The following is a 21,513-nucleotide window of genomic DNA, read 5'->3' as shown; positions in this document are numbered from 1 at the left end:
TAACCATTCCCTTTCGTGACGGTACCAACCGTGCCATCCTCTCACGCGGCACCGGGATTGGGGAAAGTAGCCCACCACAGAGACCCGATCACAGTAGCTTACTCGACAACACCTAGTATTATGGGTTGATCTCCTGGATAAAATACAAGCCAGTCCACCTAAGTGGTACAAAAATATATAGGTTGAGACAAATAAAGACAAATCACACATTAGTTTTAATAAATTCTTTGTGACCAGCAGAGTTTTATTTCTTCACCAGATAAGTTTGATTGTATAGTGTTTGTAAGTAAAAACACAGGTAAATAAATACGAGATACACTGGAGAGTAAAATCAGGGGCAGTTTGGAGATTTAAGTTGAGGAAAGTATAACCTATTCATTGCGTGCTCCACAAATATTATTGGTATCTTGCTTCCAATTTGAATACGAGAATGGTGTTTACAGAGTTTTTGTTGGTAAAAGTTGTTTTTCTTGTAGTTTTTGACTCAATACAATTTAGGAGCATGTGCCGCTTTTTTACTTACAACATGGTTTTTTCTTTTTTTACACCATAATGTGTTTTAAACAATGTTATAAGTAATTGATTAACTTGTTCAGGGTTTAGTTGAATCCCTGAATTTAAAGTAGCATCATTGCCTTTTACATAGGGTGTACAGTGTGTTTCAAAACAATACGTTTTGATATAACGCATGGAATTATGTTTTACACATACCATAAGGCATTTCGTCATTATTGATAAAAGTAGTTTAAATCTGTCAATTCATCTCCTGAAATATTTTGAAATTATAGGGGCCACCAATACAGCAAATTGGATTTTGAACGAAAGTATCGTCCACATATAGTATCCATAAGTGTTAAATATCATCACGTTCATGATAATTAGTACACTGAATTTGTATAAGTATAAATAAGCATTCATTTATATACACATATTAATATTGCAATACTTACATAATAATTAAATCTCTTTTTTGAATAGTACATAAGATGTATAGTAAAGATCATCATCATAATCTGTACACTGTATAATGTAACCAACGTTACCATGGTTACGTAACATTTCTGACGTTGACGCAAACAACAGCATTAATTCCCGCCTCCACTAAGTAGAAGTTAATATACACACACATAGTACTGCACACCGATTTGTTAATTACTCTCCTTTACAAATATTACAAAATATGATACAATGTTATTAAATTACTTGTTTTATCCTGATCTTTACAATAAAATATAAGTTATTTTTTCTGTAAATTGTTCAATAAATACACTGTATGAGATAGATTGTCGGGAGTTTGTTTGACAAGAGCACTTTTAAGTGTGAGTGCACTTTATACGCGCCACACTTTTCCCGCGCAAAATAACTTTTTAAACACTTTTGTGGCAGACGACAGCAAAAAAAGGCAGACGGTAGAAGGGATTTTTAGGGTCTGAGTTGCAAAAGATTTTGCACTAAGGTTTGTGGAAATATATTGATTAAAAACTATTAGCAAAAAGAGAAGTAATCTCAATATAATAAAATTCATTATTTTTTTAATCTACATGTTGCATTAAATCAGAACGTAGTAAACAAAAGTGATTTAAAACACTGAAATATGAGAAAAAAATGAACAAATAATATTAATCTACAATTAATTTCAGCAGTGTATGGGTATGCGAAACATTTCTGCCGATTTTCCAATCATCGACTGCTCAGTGCCAGAAGTGGGCAAGTGCAATAGCTGCCATGTGTAGCTACCATGTGTATATGAGTACAATATACTATGCAAATTGCCAAATATTCACAAGGCAGCTATTGCACTTACCCACTTCTGACACTAAGCAGTCAATGTTTGCTTAGGTTCTCTGCAACAGCTTTAGAACTGACAGAAAACGATGTAAAATAAGCAAGAATGGGATTTACGAGATTTGGTCCGATAGGAAGTTTGGAAGTTCAGAGATACATAAGCAATTCAATACCCAGGTTATCCTAAAATGGATAACAGGTGCAACGCATGGAACTTTTTTTCACGGATTTCACTGAGGTCTGCCGCGCCGTCCTTCTTTTAAAAAAAACCTAACATCTCACCCATCATGATTGAAGATAACACTACTTGTTCATCCCCCGTGCCTCACGACTCGTCAATACCATAGGCCAGAGGGAAACCTGGTGATAATTACAATGCACTCTTCCTAAAAGTTCACAAAAAGAATCTCCCTTCTAACTTAAGTAGTTTTTGGGTGGCCCCTGGTGATGTGTTTGTTCCCTGAAAATCAGACACTCCTTTTTCTCTCTCTACCATGTCTAATACATCAAAGTGTTAGTACAAGACCACTAACTGACGATCCCATCAACTTCACGGTCCCCCTACAGGTACAAACGTGTCCCGTCATGGTGACCTGTTAATTTGCAACCTCACGGGTCCGAATACCAACAGTTCAAATTGTCTTTATTTACTACTGAAGTATAATAAGTCGCTCCCTTTTTTAAGTGACCGAATATGTTTTTATACCCATATCAAGTTTTTTCACTTCACAAGAGTAATTTTTAGCATATTACCGTATCACAATGGAATTTTAACCGTCTTTGATAGGGTGTCTGAAGCTAAAATGAACACGCTATTGTAAGCGGGCAAATTTCAATCAAATTAATTGACAAGACATGTGGCAAAAGTATGATCTTGTCTTTCTCAAGTTCCTGTAAAATTCTCGTAAAAATTTCCCCGCGAATCTTAAAAAAACGGACTTTTTTTCACGAACTGCAAATTGCCACTTTTATTCGAACCACACCTTAATGCAATAATATTATAAAGATGCGCGTATTTTGAAATAAATGGAACAAATTGATTAAGATTCGTGTCAGGATAACTGCATTAATTAATGTTCTTCTTCAGTTGCAAGTTTGGAATTGTAATCAAATCTGAAGAAATTAAAGTGATTGAATGTTGCTTTAAAGTCGGTTAGACAACAGATGTACAAATACGAAGGTCAAAAAGTTTTAAGGTACAAGTAGACTAGACAAGATAACAGCTGCGAGTAATACCTACGCAGCCATACTAATCACGTCCAATGAGACTATTGCAATGAACGAAAAAGAAAGAAAGGTAGAACGCCACAATGACACAAATTGGCCACCCTAGAAAAACCCCACTCTAAGTTGAAGTCGGAAATATATCATTTAATTCAGGTGAGGAAATACGGAAATTGAGATTACGTAACATTGGCAGTATTGTGGCAAATGTAAAAACCTAGATTGATTGATATAAATTAATTAAAAATCTCCTTGTCCTTTTCCGCGAGTCTTTGATTGATCACCAAAAAATACTGCATTACATTTTAAATTCGGATTAAAAAAATAAATACAAGTTTTGGAAACTAATTGCCAAACAATGAGGTATCTTATACCGTAACAGTTGCTTTACAACACAATGAATGAAAACGGGTTTATTCCAGGAGGCCTTTTAAGTTATGCAAAACCTTTAAATAAACTCTACATATATGATAAACTTTACACAATTGTTTCTAATGTTCTTGAAGCACCGTCAGCATTTTGCGCTACCTCTTTATCCGTCGGTTCTGTTGACGTGGTGTAGACAGTGCTGTCGGCAGTTAGCAGGACGGGGTGAAGAGTTTTCCGCCGTAAGGGACGGAAGAAAATCTCCTGCTGATTTCATTGGCTGTGAACTGATGACCTCTGCGTCAACTGTTGACACATTACTTGTGCAATGATGATTGTGAAGACACTCCGTGTGCAGTTCATTTTGATAGTCTTGCGCATGTGCGGCATTGACTCTACTTGGCTGTTGCGTCACAGTCTCGCTTACTTGGTCGGTTTCTCTGTGAGAGCAGTTAATTCTTTGTTGCTTTTCTGAACTACATTCACAGTCTCTCAGATCTTCGAACCCGACCTTCCTTGTGAATTCATTATCGAATGTTCCATCACTGTTAAATAAGAGGTAGACTCTCTTCCATTTGTGCAAATCTGGATAAAGCTTATCCACTCTGTTGAAGTTGAGAAAGTGGTTTTTGGCCCAGTGTGGTCTTGCCATGTAGTGCTTGAACATGTAGTCTTCGACTTTTCGATGGAACTCGTCTACGCCATATGCTCCAGGAAGAAACGAAACCTGAATATAAAAACAGAGAAATACTACACATTAGAAAAAAGTTTGGCTGACACCAAATTGTTGCATTTGTTTTAACAATAAAGTGAAGTTAATAGGTATGCATTTGCTCTCACTTTTAGTATAATGCTGCAAATTGTCTTTTTCTGCAAGACGTCAACTTACAAGTTTACTTAGATACCGTGATCCCCGATGGCCATGTATCACTGATACCAGCCTTGAACCCTATATCGACATAGAACGATTGCCAATTACCAACGACAAGTGTCAAGTTCACGTAGCATTAAAATTCTCATCAGAAAGCACGATTATCAAAATGGGCAAAAAGCCAACACATCTATAGGCAATGAATCTGCTGCGATTGTTTACCGAATAAAGAATTCACTAAAGACAACAAATCAGCAATTTGAGCAAACAAAACATGGGGAAAGTTTTTGACCTTTGAACTAATGTTTTTAAGTTATAGTATCATGTCATAATGTCATGTATTCATTGAATAAGTTTGTAGCTTTAAGTAGGTGAAGTGAAATATGTTGGATGAGTTGGATGAGCGTTTTGAGGGGTAAGCGAAATGGGAGTTCGATCGAAAGGCAAGCGTACTTTTCACAGCCTGAGGTAAGCGCTAAACGGGGTCAGATCAACATGACCGTTACCCAAATACAGGTCAGGGGTCACAGCGGGAGGGCGCATGCTCATTGCCGCCCCCGGGGCTGCCCCAGCACGAGTACGTGCTCCAGCTTCAATCGAGGAGTATCAGTATTCCGTCTCTTCCCACGATCTTTAATTTGGGGAAACAAACTTTGAGCAGCTCATCACGGAAGTGGTGCCTCGATTCCTACAGGGGATGGACTCTCAAAGTCAAAACACCGTGTCCTGTTTGCCCTACGCCTTTGTTGCGGTGTAATAGAACATGTAAGAACATACACTTTGTATGTTTTTGAATCTGAACCTCAAAACTTTAAAATCAGATGCAAGTGGAAATAATTTTCCCAGGTCTCCAAATTGTCTCGCCATACCCACAATTTCCCCAGCCCCAAGGCATATAATACCAATCTTTGCAAACACTTTGCTTCCTCGTCATCATGGTAGAGCACATGATCAGGAAAGACGTTCATTAACGACCCAATTTTATGCATAACTTTCAACCAATCAGCGTTTACTATCAAAACCCGCCAGCATTGTCTGAAAAGTCACTGTCAAATGATGTGAGTTGCACAGTGGTAATCAAACTTGTCTTATTTCTATAAATGGCAATAACTAAATTAATTCGGCTCCTTATTTTTATATTATTATGTCTTCCGTGATATGAGACCTCCAGAACAGCTAGTTATAATGCATGTGCAAACATCAAATGTCAATAAATAGAACTCATTCCTCCATGGAATAAATGTATGGAATGTTACTATTCTAGTTTGGGGCAAAACTAATATAATTGACAGACATTCTAGTTAAGCTTAAACACTGCGAGCCATGAACAGTGATTAATGCTTATATCAAAAGTAGCGCCAAAACATTCTTTTACGTCAAATTATGTCACTTGGCGAATTCTTTAAGTAAAAGTTAATGAGGTGAAAAGGTTAAATGTAATTGTATGTGACTTAAGATGCTCATGATGAGCTAAATTTATCTCTAAAATCTCACCTCAATGTAGCAAAATCTGTCTACTTCTTTGCCGTCTGGTCTTCTCCTATTGGCGGGACTCAAGTACAAATCGTCTGCTTTGACCATGCGCACATAGATGGGTAGAAGAGTGTAAGCGCGGTAAAGTTTCCCGTAATCTTGCATAATCCTGACGATGTCCTTTAATGCGTTGTCCATGTCTTCCACGGGAATACAATATTCAGCTGTCTTGAGACTGAAAAAAGGCGGGAAATAACACTGTTAATTTTCTGCAAAGATTGATTAAGATTAAAGATGATAACGTAATATATCGGACGCACTATCCAAAGGTCTGGTGTTCAAGTAGCCACAGGGGCATATATGTCCGGAGTTTTTTCTCTGACTTATTTGCCTATGCATGTTAACCTAACTATAACTCCAAACCTAACCCTAACCATAAAATACAGGATGCACAGGGTAAACCAGAATTGTACCTAAGTCATTGTAAGTACGCAGGGTAAACCAGAATTGTACCTAAGTGCGCACGGTAAACCAGAATTGTACCTAAGTGTGCAAGGTAAATCAGAAGTGTACCTAAGTGCGCAAGGTAAACCACAATTGTACCTAAGTGCGCATTGTAAACCAAATTGTACCTAAGTACGCAGCGCAAACCAGAATACCTAAGTGCGCATGGTAAACAAGAATTGTACCTAAGTGCGCATTTTAAACCACAATTGTACCCAGTCTGATTTACTGTCCAACTTTCTTTTTCATAGTTCTAACGGGATATGTTTAATGTCGTACTAAAACATTGTGTTTGGGCTTTAAACGTTTCTCCAAAATAATTGGATATAATTTAAACTTACTGTAAATTGCCATTGGTGAATGTTAACACGTTGTACCACTTCTGAATGTAAGGCGCATCCCGCGCGAATTGATGCAATCCACAATCAGCAAAGGAAGGAATGAATGATGGAAGACAATTGGCTACGATCTGAAGACATGTTGCCGCACAGTCCGTCTGTAGAATGCAATTAAAAAACAATAATTAATTAACATAATTAATTAAGCTGGGGTGATAACAATCATTCTTTAGGTAACATTAGATTTGGGCGAGACATTTGTATTGCACATATCAACAAAAGTTTCACCCAGCCGCGCTAATTGTTAAATTATTGCGCAAAATTTAAAACACTTTTAATGTTACGGCTTTACCCAACGTTTTTACAGTGTAAATTAACACGATGGAATGAAACAATCATAAACTCCATTTTGGTTCATCTTCGTAAATAAATAAGCTTTATATTTAAATCTAAGTATCGAGATCTTTAGAGATAATTGCGATTAGCCAAGGTGAGAATTCGGTAACGGATATTTTTCCTTTTCAATTAAGAATAGCGTGAAAATTCAGGTTGCAACTTGTTAGGTATCAATCGGGAAATTAGAAGGCTAAACATCGGTAATTAAGACAATTTCAAAGAAGTGTTAATTAGATCATAGATAATTATTTGCTTAGACGTTTAACAAGATCCGGAAGAAGGACCGTTAAGTTTCGCGGAACCTGATGCGTGATTTCATAACGCTAATACCGGACATGACGTTACGCGCCCATTTAGAAGAATGTCAAACTATGTAACTTTAATATTACGCAATATCATGGACATATTTTGTTTAAGATATTTATAGATTCACATACAATGACGAAAGATTTAATTAATTCCGAGCTTAATAGAGCAAACTGTTGAAAACATGACAACACATTGAGAACATTCAAAAACATTCACAACTTTGAAAGTCTTCAAACTTCTAAAAAAATCTGTAGTTTATAGAAGCAATTGTCAATTTTATTGCATATAATGTCTCTGTGTTGTCATTACATTGCAACTTTTATCATAAGTGGGATAGCCAGTGGCAAGGGGAAACTGCCCCTGTTAGAAGTCTCCCCCACCCCTGTGGAATACTGACCGCCTTGATATTTAAGATATTTTGTATTTTTTAACCCATTTTGACAATTTGTCAAAGTTTGCCATGCACTTGAAAGTTGTCTTTCCCTCTTGCCCCTTCCCCATCCCCTTGGCAAAAGTCCTGGCTACGTCAACATTGTCATCACATTACTAACCTGGACAATCTGGCAGGCACTCTGTCCTCTGCACCCCGTACAGACACAACACTGGAACGCCATACAACAGTCACATTGGCAACTACCCGTCTCATCGGTTCGTTCCCCAGAGAAATACACACTTCTCAGAACAGTTCTGTCAGCATCTTGCCAACTTTTTCTCGGAAATGGGTTGACAAAAAATGAAAAGTATCTCCCAGCTCCCGATGCAAGTTCTTTGAGCTCTGAAGGGGTCTCAAAATGTCCCGTTTGTTTGTCAGATGGCCAATCCATCTCAATGTAATGTCTTGTTTCTTCGATGTTGTACACAGGGACACATTCAAGAGTTACTGAATATATGGCACCGAGAGACCCGAATCCAACTGCAACAGCTCTGAAGACGTCAGTACTGTGGATTTCAAGTGGAGCATCGCCATATTTGGCAGCGTTAATCCGTCTTTCGACAGACTCAAAGTCTTCATCTTCCTCTCCATCTGCTGCTGCTCTGACCTTTATTTGAATCCCTCGGGCGATCACCATGTGAATTTCCACCACAAAATTAGACTGTAATTGAATAAAAATTAATAGTAGTAAGTGTCAATGGTAATTAAAAACCAATTACCTTAAATTTGTATGTGTAAATGATGATTAAAGTGACTTTTTCATTTTAAGGTGCAAGACTGAGTTTTCGTACGTTTCATTCCATATCAATGACGCACACCTCATTCAAATTTCAAACTGATTAATCACTATTTAAAACTATTCACCAATTTGATAATTAGTGCTTAAGTGTTCTGTAGGCTGTACAGTTAATTAGTGACAATTGTATTAATGGATGATAGCAACAATAAAGTGACCACCATTTTTGTGTTTGGCAGAAAACAGAGCCAACCAAGGTAAGGTTGCTGAATCGGGCTGAAGGTTTTCTCGTAATTAAATTTCCTTAATTGGTTTGTAATCGATACAACTTATAAATTATCCTTAGTTCATGTAGTTATCTAAATCAATAATTACACTTTATATCATCACTCTTATGAAGAAAGTGAAAGTTTTCAACTTTATTTTTCATTATAACAATAATTTGTACACTTCGACCGCTTACGCCTTATCTTCAAATCCACGTGCTTTCAATTGTAGAAACAAGGCCATAGCATGTTACTAATACAATATAAACACATTTACTCATTAATTCAGTTGTTGTTCTTAATAACTATAGCAATTTGATATTGAACCTAAGGGAGAGGCCTTGTTTAAGGACAAGGGCAATTTAAGTGGTTTTTGAAATGACGTTTTAACTTTAGAAAATACCAGAAAACCTTCAAAGTTCTATATTACATGTAGCAATGCATTAGGTTTGAGAGAACCTCAAGTTGTCCAAACGCGCTAATTAATTAACGATTCTGTTTGGGTTTTTTTTTTCAATATTTCGATTTCAAGATGGCAACTTTATAGAAATTGTTGAATTTTTTGCATCGTAAATATAATGTAGCTGGCCATTTCTTTCGATTTTTGGTCGATTTTGAAATAAGAGGATACAGTACTTTGATTTAAGGAATATCTTCATTAAAATTGGTAAGAAAATATGACTGCGCATTCAAGCTTACCATTGTGGGGTAATCTTGTCCCGTTCCTCCAGCATTGTTCAAACGTGCTAATTAATTACTAGTAACGATTCTGTATGGCTTCTTTTGAATATTTCGACTTCAAGATTGCAACTTTAGAAATGATGGTATTTTTGCATTGTAAATATAATGTATCTGACCATTTCTTTCGATTTTTCGTCGATTTGAAATAATATGATACAGCACTGATTTAAGGAATGTCTTGATTAAAATTGGTAAGAAAAATTATGACTTCGCATTGAAGCTTACCATTGTGGGGTAATCTTGCCCCGTTCCATGTGTCGATGTGCTAATTATTCCTGCTATTGTCTGTCCGGCGTAGTTCCCCATACAAGGCAAACTCATCCCATATTTCACGTCAATTTCCCGGACTAAATCGTGCAACTTCATCCCGGCTTGAACCTCTATGTGATAGATGCTTCCATCTTCATTTTGTGGTTCTGCTTTCAGAATTTGGTCCAAATTTGTCATATCTGTATAACAAGAAAAAGAAAAGTGTTTGGCAAATATTTAATACATAAATGGTATGTTTGTCTAAAGTGTGTTAAGTATTTGTTCAATTATTTAACATAAACATATCTTTTACGCACAAATTCTGAAAAAGAACTGTATTATAAACAAATTAAATAGTATAGAGTTGAATGTTTTAAGAAGAAATGTTTTCACACTGTAGCACAATAGAGCTGAAAATTATCCTCTTTCTCTTAAAATAAAAAACATTTTAGGAAATATTTGGGACATAATTATACTGTTTATCAGGTGTTTTTGTTATTCACTGTTATTTGTTTAATGATCCCACACGCACGACTCTTACGTGCAAATGTGAAAGAGAAGTGTATGGTGCTACCTGCATGAAAATAACACTCTTTCTGATGCAAATTTCGGTACCAGGGGGTTATTTTCACTGAAAATAACACTTTTACTTGCATATTTATCGTAGATTCTCAAGGATGGTCAACGTGATATTACAAAACCAGCATGTTACAAAACGTGATATTACAAAAATCATCAGCATTTTCTGTGCCAATGTTTAATACATACCCATAAGAATATCTCGGACGTTGGTCAGTTTTGACCAAGAGGAACCTGTCCCGACAGCTCGTACTCTTAGCTCGTTCTCATGAGCAAAGTTGATAACAGCGGCGATCTGTTCGACGGCCGTTAAACCTTTCTTCAAAACTGCCTTATCAAGAGACATTCCTGCAAAAATAAAAAATAAAAATTAGTTATTAACTCTCTTCAATTTCAGAAATATAAATTTTCATGACCAAATTTGGAATTAGCATGAAAAATGTATTAAAATGAGTACAAACAAGCCTAGCATTGGTTCAGTAGTTCTTAAGATAGCTCTTGATACGTTGAGAAAATATTTCAAAACTTGAACTTTTTTCGTTGAAACGCAGAGCATTAATTTATGTTTCAAATTTGCCTTGATACACAATTGTTATTTAGAAAATGTAGTAACGCCTCTCGTTACAATGTGGTGAATAGTCCTCTAGATATATAGATAGATATATAGATATTACTATTATTATGCCTTTATGTTGCCCTTTTTATAAGGACAAGACACGTTTTCACCACTAGAACAGTTGGAGATAAACTCTTCATAAGGTAACATTTCATTGCAGCTTATAGATTTATAACCGGTAACCATGTTTACGAGCTTCTTGTATTTTGGTAAGGATATCGAAAAGGAAGTGTAACCATTTTAAGAATGAATGGTATAAACAGTGTGGCATTTATATACACCTTCTAAAATTTATCGTTTTCAAGACGTCATGGTTTTTGGCAATGAACAATTAAGCTTAAGATATCATCTCCACCAAATTCAATCAAAATATGATTATCTTATTTTAATCATTGTCATCAATTTAATAAGTATTCGATATTTCAGAGAATACGAGGAATACTATGCAGAGTTTCTTCCTCAAAAGGCACTTGCACTTTCTGAAATAAGCCTATTGTTTTTAAAGTGAAAATATACATAAGGGGAAAACTCCCTATCTTAACATTGTGTTTTGCTTGTAAAGATGCAAACTGGCATTGCAAAACAAATGTATTGGAAGTGCTTTGAACTTGACTCTAGCTAAACTTTTTCTCATGTTCATGATGGTCAAGGGCGGGGCCCATGGGGAAACAACAGACCTCGTAAGCTTTCCTTAATGGTTTGCTGAATGAGGCAATGTTAATGATGAAGTTACAGCACTTTTTTGTCGTCCTTGGTAACATTTGTTTAGTACATGTCTTAACTTAAGTCTTGCGAGGGGAATCGTTTAATTATCTTGGATTTGAAAAGTCTTTAAAGTTACTTCTGCTGCATTTTGTATGATGTACGAGACACACCTTTTCAATAGCCTTGGTGGCATATAGTTGTCACATATCTGTAGTTTGGTATTTTATTGAAACCTCCACAATGCCGAAAAGATTAAAACAATATTTGTATAAATGTGACTACTTGTAAAGGTTGGGGTTTACCTGAGGGGTATCTGGAGTTCCCACGCCAGATATGCAATAGGATATAAAACTATTTGAACTAGCATAGGTATAGCTTGTAGGCAATATTGGCTCTACACACGCGATCGCCTCTTCTTTGCAAATACACGCATCAGCGCAAATTCACAAGCGAGGAAAATTGCTGTTTAAAATATTGATTTCAGAGTTTGGTATGAAAGGGATTTTACAAAAGGGTGTCAGGGGGTTATAAGGGTCTTCTAGGGTGAAGTAAACCAGGTGGCCGTCTGACAAAAAAATGGGGGTAAAGGTAATCAAAGCCCCAAAGTGCAATCGCACCTCAGTCTCAGGAGCTCCTTCGAAACTTAATGCTTCTTAAATCATTGCTTTGAAAGAAATATGTGTCTCACGTATCGAAAGAAGAAATGTACATTAACATTGTTAAGTTACATTAATTCTGAAGATTAGTTACTTCCAAGAAGTATTGGTATACAAATCCCTAAACAAAACCCAAATTGATCACACTTGGGTTTCTTTTGCTCTGGTAATTCAGAACTGGTTTCTTCTATTACAATAGTTCATGATTCACGACCTTTTGTAAAAACAAACGATTCTTTAATAATCTATATTTTATTACCGTAAAAACTCGATAGTTAGCATATGTGCTTACTATCGATCGCTTTTGAAATTGTACCAAAGTCCGGTGCTTTACCAAGCGAGCTATGGAGTTGAGACACACATTTGCAGGTTTACTTATTCGTATGTGTATCGATGATTTGCTCAAAACCCTTTGCACTTTTGTCAGTTTTGTGGATGGGGCTCGTCATGTTTGCATGTTTTAAAAACGCTCAATAGTAAGCACATTATGCTAACTATCGAGTTTTTACGGTATATAGGTGTAACCATACTTACCTCTGACTAAATTCTTTGTAGCGAGTGAATTTGTTGGTTTGAAGTAATCCACTAAAGGTTCCACACTCTCTGTTCCATCGTAGTTATAAAACACAGTTCTATTGGCATAGCCACATTTTTTAATGCAAGGAAAGATACATTGATGACATGGACGTAGTCCAAAGCAACAATCCACTATGTCGCAAGATCCTGCCATCTTTTGATAGATGTCTTTAAAGAAAGATCCTGGATATATGCAAAAGAGAGAGAGAGGAGAGAGAAAATCCGTTAGACTAATGGTCACGTGAAGGAAGCTACTATAACTGCACGGATTGCGATGAGTTTAATGAGTTTTAGTTTATATCAATACATCCAGCACAAGATACCTTCCTACTAAAATGCACAAAAATTACTCGATCTGGTCCGAGGCGTTAAGCCAACTGGGACCAAAACACCGTGCAAACAACAAGAAAATGGCATGAAAACATGATGAAATCAAACATGGTGGTTGCTTTCTTGAACAACTTACATGCAAATTATGTAGCATTCGATATATGAGTATAAAACAACAGTTTGAGCTGAAATTCTGTCCAAGACAAATCAGCGGATACCGTTAAGAAACACCACTATCGAAGGTCAGTATCTGTTCTGGATAGAGGTGGTACAAGTCCAAGCGCTAGAAAGTTGTATAAACGTTCGCGTTGCTATACAATCCAGTCAGTCAAACCAAATAACCTTATTTGCAATAAATGATCCTATATAAAGACTTCTTATCATCTGTATAATCACAATATTTGGTAATTTTCATCAATTCATCAGTAGTTAATATCTCAAGATCCATGATAACATTGGGCTATATAAGAGATCCATCCATACAGCATGTCAAACCAGGTAGCAAGTGAGTAGAAAGTGAGGACCTAGTGAAGCAAGGTTCGTGTGAGAGCTGGTTTCCTGCTGGTAGTAGAATCTGCTTTAGACACCCGCCCAAACATTAGCAGTTATGTGTAGTAGATACGCCTTAGGCAACGAGGACTGAGAGAGTTCGCGTCGCCTTTCAGACTTGCGTAGAGTCGGAGGATGTAAAGTTGCCAGTTTTCTAGACATTTTTAATCACCTAAAATAATGTTTGCTTAATTTGAACGTGCTTATGACACACGTGGTTCTATAATCTGTAATAAGTGCCTGGGAATAGGTGTAATATCTTTAAAAAGTGGTTCTTATCATTTGAATGATGGAATTGTTGCTTTAAATGAATTTTATTTAGGACATCGATGATTAAATTGTGATTAATGTTATTATTTTACACTTAACTGCTCCATGGTAAACGCGCGGTATCTTTTTTCCCAGGCATTACAAGTCAGTGGACCGCTTTTAAGTGTTTTATATAATGAGAATTTGACCCACAACTTTACAAGCAATATATCATCTATTTTTGGTGGGGAAATAGACCGTTTTAACTGTTCAATGTGTGCATATACCGGTATAAACGTCAACAATATGCCGGCTACACAATCTTTCACGTTAGATATTGACATACATCGGTGTTGTACTTTTGAGGTATTTTCATCTGGGTGATTTCCTAGTTCTTCCCCCATTTTAAGGGTATTTTAAGTGCGCTTATATGTGACGATTGGGCTTAACTGCCGTAGGTCCCAAACTCCAAAAAATTTAGTTCGATCTTGTGGCGCTCTGATTACCAACAAAGTACAATGGTACTTCCCTAGATAATTGTTGTCATCAAGAAGAAGCCTGGCAGAGTTGACAGTCTGTGACTTCTCCGATTACAGAAAAAATCTTGTTCTGACAATACAAGCCGTGTAAAACTATAGACTTTCTTTCTCGATTCCAGCTCTCTGCAATTTAGGTTTCAGCTTGTGTAAGCTCCATCATATTGCCCTCGGAAGAAAGATTGCCTAAGGCAAAGAAAAGAAGAAACCTGGAGAGAAGACGGACTCATGTTTCCCTATAAGTATAAGAGATCTGTCTTTTAGCTCGTACTATTACTATTAATAGCACCAAGAATGATTGTGCCTTAATTAAGTAAATTCCTGTATTTGGCGCAAGTACAACTTTAGAGACAGTTGTTTTAATGCACCTTAAGCATGCTTTAAGCATGTAACATAACGCGTGTAATGTGTTAAAAGGGTGGGGTGTGTTAAAAGTTCATCTTAATGCTAAAAATGTAGGACTATACTGATGTTTACCACTGTAAACAAATATCGCGTGATGATCATGATGATTGAATGTTCACTTGAGATTGAACGTTTAATTCGTCAAACATTTTAACGCTAGTAAAGACTATAAACCAATTCAGAAATTCTTAATTGTTCAATTACTTAACACGGGTTTCGACTGCAGACGACAAGTTTCAAATTTTCTTCAAAAGTTGAAAAAAAATCGGAGCTGTACATTGAATGAATCAGCATGTAAAATGCATTTACACGAGTACAAACAAGCCCAGCATTGGTTCAGTGGTTCTTAAGACAGCTCTTGAATATTTTGAGTAACTTTACCGATTAAAAGCGCGCCTTTTTTTTACATTAACAGTACGGTATTTCCACGTTGCACGTACAACATGACTAATAAAATATGATACTTCTTAGGCCTCGATTAAAGTAGGTAACTCGGTTAACCTAAATATACACAGCTTAGATGACTTTTAAGTGGAAATTCTTGAAGCACTTCAAAGTGCTGTATTAAGACACTCGATCCCTAGTCTGTCACCACACCCACCTATACCACGTGTTGAAATTGAACTCATTGCTGACTACTCGCACTTCTTGTTGCTACTACTTTAGGCAAGAAAAACAAAACAAACTGTGTCATGCCTCATCAGTAATATTTGGTAAACAAAGTCATTCATACCAAAACGATTTTCTGGCAAATTATCACCATTTATATGATGGGTAAAATATAAATAAAGAGGTTGGTTGGTGAAAACCTCTTCCACACGCAACAAGTACCAAGGGAATACGTACGTCCGGGGGAGTTTAGGAAAGCTTTTGATACTGATGATGACTGATGAAGTTGTGGATTATGATTTTATTTTAAAAGCTTTAAAAAAAAAGTAGGTCTATCAATGATAATGATGCGAGAAGCCACAATGGACGGAAGTTTTCTGAAGCAATGTGAAGAAAGTTTTCCCAGTGACAACGTTCGAGCGGTTTGGTTGCGGTGGGTTTTAAAGACTTCCGATAGCACTGAAGATGGTGACAAAGGTGGTGAGGAATGTCACCAAGGGTCTCCACTAATCTGCTTACATCTAAACAAATGACTAAAAAAGAAGCAAGAGGAAGAGACTACAAGAGAGCAAGTTTACTTTGGACCTCTTGAGAAAACACCCCAGGCAGGTGCGGATGCCATATTTATCTTGAGACTGGTATAAAGAGGTTTTTACATCAAAGAAGAAGACGTTCTCGTATATAGAATGGGTCTCGTAAAAGATATAACAAGAAAGAACCTTTTCGTTTTTGCAGAAAAGAAATGGACGATTTTTAAATATTAAATGCTAATTATATTGTTATTTTTAGTTAGTTTTTATATGTCAATGATATTAAAACAAAATTTAAATTTAAATAAAAATTCCCTTAAAAAGGAATAGTGCGAGCAAATGAGAAACTGTCAAGATAAAGGTGTAGTTATGATTGAAAATAGAGAGTGTTACTTTTTATTTGTGATTTTCATTTGTCATCACAAAAAAACCGATATCACACAACAGTCCAAGGGCACATTAACTCTAAACTATATAATAAATATCGCGTGGTTTCTTGGTAAAATATTATAGCATTTTCTTGGAAATGGTATACTTTTATGATACTGACCATGAATCGCTTTTCAAATGTAAATATTTAATTATCATTGGTATAACTTTTGCATTTTGCAAGGTAACTGTGTCTTTGGCAGGATGCCACTTAACCTCTAATAGTAGAACCCCATTTAAATATTGCATGTACTTTCAGCAATTTGTCAGAACTGAGTGAATATTATAGCCCCTAATGTAAAAGACTCAGGGGAAAATAAATTGTATCTTTATTTTTGGAAATATTATTTACAATATGGGAAAAAAACTTGCCAAACTTATAAGTACTCCTTTTTACGGTGCGTGTATACGAAAAGGAAGTAAATATCGTTCATTGTCAAATTTAATTTCTATACACTTCAACATGAATTGATGATTCAAACGTATTTTGGTAAAACAAAATATTATGTATGTATCATCATTATTAACATGATGTATCATCGTTAAACATACTGATACGTATTGTTAAGAGACTTAAGTGCATGTAAGCTTGATTCTTTTACCTTAACCTTTAAGTTAAGTGTGTACCTTAACAGCCGCGTCGCATAATCTATTTTGAAAATAGCAAAATGTGTCATTCTTTTCACTATATGTTACGAACACACACGTTGTCCTTTCAGTATTTTATCTTTAAGACGATTATGTACATCCGATTCCTTTTAATGACTTGATGTTTAACATCCTCACTTAATTGAAAAACTTCATTGTAGTCATTTGAAATGAATAAGTTACTTTTCACAATAATCTCTTGGTGTTCATACTGTTACATGTTATATGCAAATAAGGCATATTTTGTCGGGTTATATGTAAATATACTATAAAGACAAATCTTTGTTGTGGGAATGTTTACAAATAATGACATAATATGTTGGTTATTTTTCTCGATCAAGCCGCCAAAACAGGATTAGGTGACGCAATATTTGAATTATTAGTTAATCGGGTTTAATCCATTCCGGTGTTTTTCAAAATATGTTTACTACCGGATCCAATTCTTTTATATTAGTCATATGTTTGTAAAAGTATGGTGTTCCGGTGTTTTCCAAAAAACGTGTTTATTAAAACGGAATCATAACAAAGATATTAAAGAAGAGGGGAACATCCTATTATTATACCGAAGGGTTATTAGTGTCAAAAGGGTTAATAAGGGTTTAGGGGTTTTTAGGTTTATGATAAAGGTTGCAGGTTGTGGATAAGGTTAGGTTATACAAAATGTAGTATTCCTGGGATAGAATTAGGGTTAGGGTTGGTGTTAGGGATATAGGGTAAGGGTCAGAGTTAGGTTGAGAGTCAGGGTCATCATGGTCATGTTAAGGGTTAGGAAGGGCTCATGCTTATAGGCTACAATAGAGTGCAGTTCAGAATTAGGGTTAAAGGGTAAGTTATGATTTATAACTAAATTTAGGTTTTCGGACTAACGGCCCTTTGGAGTAGCAACCTGTAACACACCTGAAAAGATGTATCAATATATCCAATGTCATCAAATACCACACAAATACCAACTAGGGTAGGTGCAGGTAATATGGGACAGCAGGTAATATGGGACACCTGTTTTCATTTTAACAAAAAGTAGGCTTAGAGAAGGTAAACACTTTAAGTTGATTTGTTAAGTGTTTAGAGACATCAATTGTGCTTCTAGAAATGCAGTTTTGGAGTCTGTGTATCAAACTCTTGGAAATCAATGGCAAAAAGAGTGAAATTACCCAAAAAATTATGTCGTTTTTTTGGCCTGATATAAAATCAATGAGGTCACATTTTATGATTGTGTATCCAAAAACTCTGGTACTGAGGGGGCATTTGTCATTTTTTATGATCTTTAGGTGATGGGTTAAGCTTATCAGCAGGTAAAATTCCACTGACAAGTGGCACTTTCCTTTATAAATGATTATTTTCTCTGATTTTCAACTGAATGGGTGCAGGTAATATGGGACACATAGGAAATTGTGTGCATTGTCAATGCGAAAAGCAAAACTATTTAGAAAATTGAATTTTCTTGTAGACATTTGCATTTAACATTCAAAATCATGTAACAAAAATGTTTTTAGAACAAAAGAGTGATTTTCTGAACTTTTTGATTTTCACCATAGAGATAACACAGTGTCCCATATTACCTGCACATGCAGGTAATATGGGACACTATTTGACGATGACGTCATTTTGACGTCATAGCGTCCAAACAAACATAAAAACAAGGTAACATTGCCTGTTTTATTAATCTTAAAGGACAGGTTGTTCATCATAACAATCTCTTGTGGGCATATCTTCTTTAGTTTTATGCAAATAAGCTAAACGTCCTTAATGGTCCCATATTACCTGCAGGTACCCTATTATAAAAGATATCTAAATAAAGCGGTAATAATAGCTACCTGCATCTGTCACGTGACACTTTAACAGTCGTTACAAAATGGTTGGCATACTTATCTAAAGTACAACCAAATATTATTATGTCTGAAAATATGGCATAACTTTTTTTATTATCTTAAAATATAATTTTCAAATATTCCCACTTGGCTATAAATTGTCGATCTTTTTGCTTACAACTGCTTTAACACAAGAAATATGTCGGGCAAAAGTGTCTGCCCAAGGGAGAGATATGAGGTGATGGGGTAATAAAAATATTATTCATATGGGGAAAAGAACTTGTTTCGCTCTTAATATTTTCGGATTATGACTTTAGCATGCCCGAGCAATCTTATATTGTCAGTAGACGAGAGGAAATATTTAACCTGTAAGCATTAAGGTGAGATTTTGTGTCTTGCCGCGGTTTGCCGACAAGGCTAAATATTGTCTTAGTTTAGCACAGTTTTTTTTTTCAGACGAAAGGGTCCCACCTCGCACCTATCAAATTAGTTGACTTGTACAATTTGACATTTTGTTTGAAAAATGATAACATACAAACATGATAAATATTATGTTGTCGTAGATAGGTTCAAATTTCATATGACAGGTATGATAAGAACAAATAACTGTCCCTCAGTGTGACAATGATAGATTTAAATGATTTTACTTGTATAATGTATACACCAGGGGTGTGAGAGGCCACAGACCAAAAAAGAAGAAAATTACGCTGAAAAACTGCATAAAATCAGGGTCCCCCACATCCAAAGAAAAGAGCGCCAAATAGGGGCTGAAAATAAAAGAAAACATTTTTGGCAAAAAAAAGAGGAAATCGGCTGAAAAGAGGAACTCGCACACCCCTGATACTCGTACACCAGCATGCAGCACCTTGTATTCCATCATGTTCACAGATGTTACAATCAAGAAAAATTCAAATTAAGTCATTGTTCCCGGGTACTTGTCATTTAATATCTAAGCGTAAAGCATTAAACTTGAAGCACCCGGTGTGCAATGAAAAAGCGTGATACATTAATGTTATTGCAAGATATAAAAAACAAATCAAATGTAAATAACTTACCTATATAATTCATGTTGCGATCTCGAAGTGCCCTCTCTATCTCCAATTAGTTATATATCTTATAATTGTCCAATAAAGTTATATCAAAGTATATTATCCAAAGTAGTATCATGAGTATAGTCCGTGTGCTTCAATGGTTTAGCTCTCATCTGAAGTTTTAATCATCTCGAATGCAGTTTATAAACTTTCTCCTTCCTATATGTGTTGTACTGTTGTATACAATGTGACGTCAGGTCGCTAAGCCAGATAGAGCTATTTCCACAGCGAAGTTCGCTTGAAATTTGAGAGAAATCCCGGGAAAGGTCGCACTTATATAAACATTTTCCCTGGTTTCGTAGAGGGATTGGTTCGCTTCACTGCCATTTGAATGCTGTGTTAGGATTTACCATTACGAGAAAAAGTTTTGTTTTCATCACATTTAGCCCGTGGCGCTGTTAAATTTAGTGACAGCTTCTGAGTAAGTGGTGCTTCTTTTAACAAGAGTTGTGTTAATTGCGTAGGCGGTCATTAACGCTGATTAGAACGGTGTTTCTAGAATATAATCATTGAAAATATACATGGCGGTAAATTGTAATTGTCTTATAAAGCAATATGATTTAAAATCATGCGTGTTATTTTACCCTTCTAACATATGATAACTGATCAACTTGAAATCCATGAATAATATTTGAAACATATTATATTTCACTTAAGTAAAATAATGTTGTCTTTCTAAATTTGGAGGCTATATGCCTTACTCGGAAGCGGAAATCATCATAAATGTCTCTACGATAGGCGATTGCTAATTGTCCTTAGACTTACATGTCTGCAAGGTTACATAACGAGGCCTATTAAAACAAATTATTTAAACGTGTATCTCCTTTGCAATTTTTTATTCTTTAAGTATTTTTGGGACATGAGAGCACATCAGACATATCGAATTGCATTCTGAATACGAAGAATGTCTTTCTGATATCAAATAATTTTAATTTGTTGAAATTCACGATATAATACACACATTTTATGGCAAATTATTAAAATTTGATATTTTTCACATTTTTGATATATAACAGTCCTCGAAATAAATTTTATAAATCTAATGATATATTCTTAAAGTGTATAGCTGGGAGGAAAAGCCGACGATCAATGATTGAAAATTTTGACCTTTCATATTGAAGATATGGATTTTTTTCCCCAAAAGACCTAATTATTGTTAGTGTTTTGGGAAAAACAATCCATATCTTCAATACGAAAGGTCAAAATTTTCAATTGATCGTCGGCTTTTCATCCCACCTACATACACTTTAAGTACATTATCAGATTTTATAAAGTTTGCTTCGAGTACTGTTAAATATCAAAAATATCAATTTTTAATCATTTGCCAAAAAATGTGTATTACATTGCGAATTTTAAAAAAAAATCAAAATTATTTGACATCAGAAGGACATTCTTTTTGCATTGCAATTCGATATGTCTGATGTGTTCTAATGTCCCACAAAAAATACTGTTTAAAGGTTCATACCCCACCCCTTAAGGGGGACATTTTATTCTTTAAAAATAAAA

The 21,513-nt window shown here is 35.5% G+C and overlaps 1 protein-coding gene across 1 annotated transcript; it reads right to left on the bottom strand.

Annotated features, from left to right (window-relative positions):
* Positions 1-3,541: 3,541 nt before the first annotated feature.
* Positions 3,542-20,426, bottom strand: LOC140158373 (L-gulono-1,4-lactone dehydrogenase-like). The gene is made up of 8 exons (XM_072181465.1): positions 19,972-20,426; positions 12,782-13,006; positions 10,460-10,618; positions 9,668-9,891; positions 7,818-8,360; positions 6,565-6,719; positions 5,741-5,954; positions 3,542-4,102 (listed from the first exon to the last, which is right to left on the bottom strand). Exons 1-8 carry the CDS (start codon positions 19,982-19,984, stop codon positions 3,542-3,544), a joined length of 2,094 nt encoding a protein of 697 aa, XP_072037566.1. The 5' UTR covers positions 19,985-20,426.
* Between the last annotated feature and the right edge of the window lie 1,087 nt (positions 20,427-21,513).

Source organism: Amphiura filiformis, chromosome 8 (assembly GCF_039555335.1).
Source record: "Amphiura filiformis chromosome 8, Afil_fr2py, whole genome shotgun sequence".
Taxonomy (NCBI): Eukaryota; Metazoa; Echinodermata; class Ophiuroidea; order Amphilepidida; family Amphiuridae; genus Amphiura; species Amphiura filiformis.
Note: the sequence above shows the minus strand (reverse complement) of the source record. Positions and strands in the feature narration are given on the sequence as shown.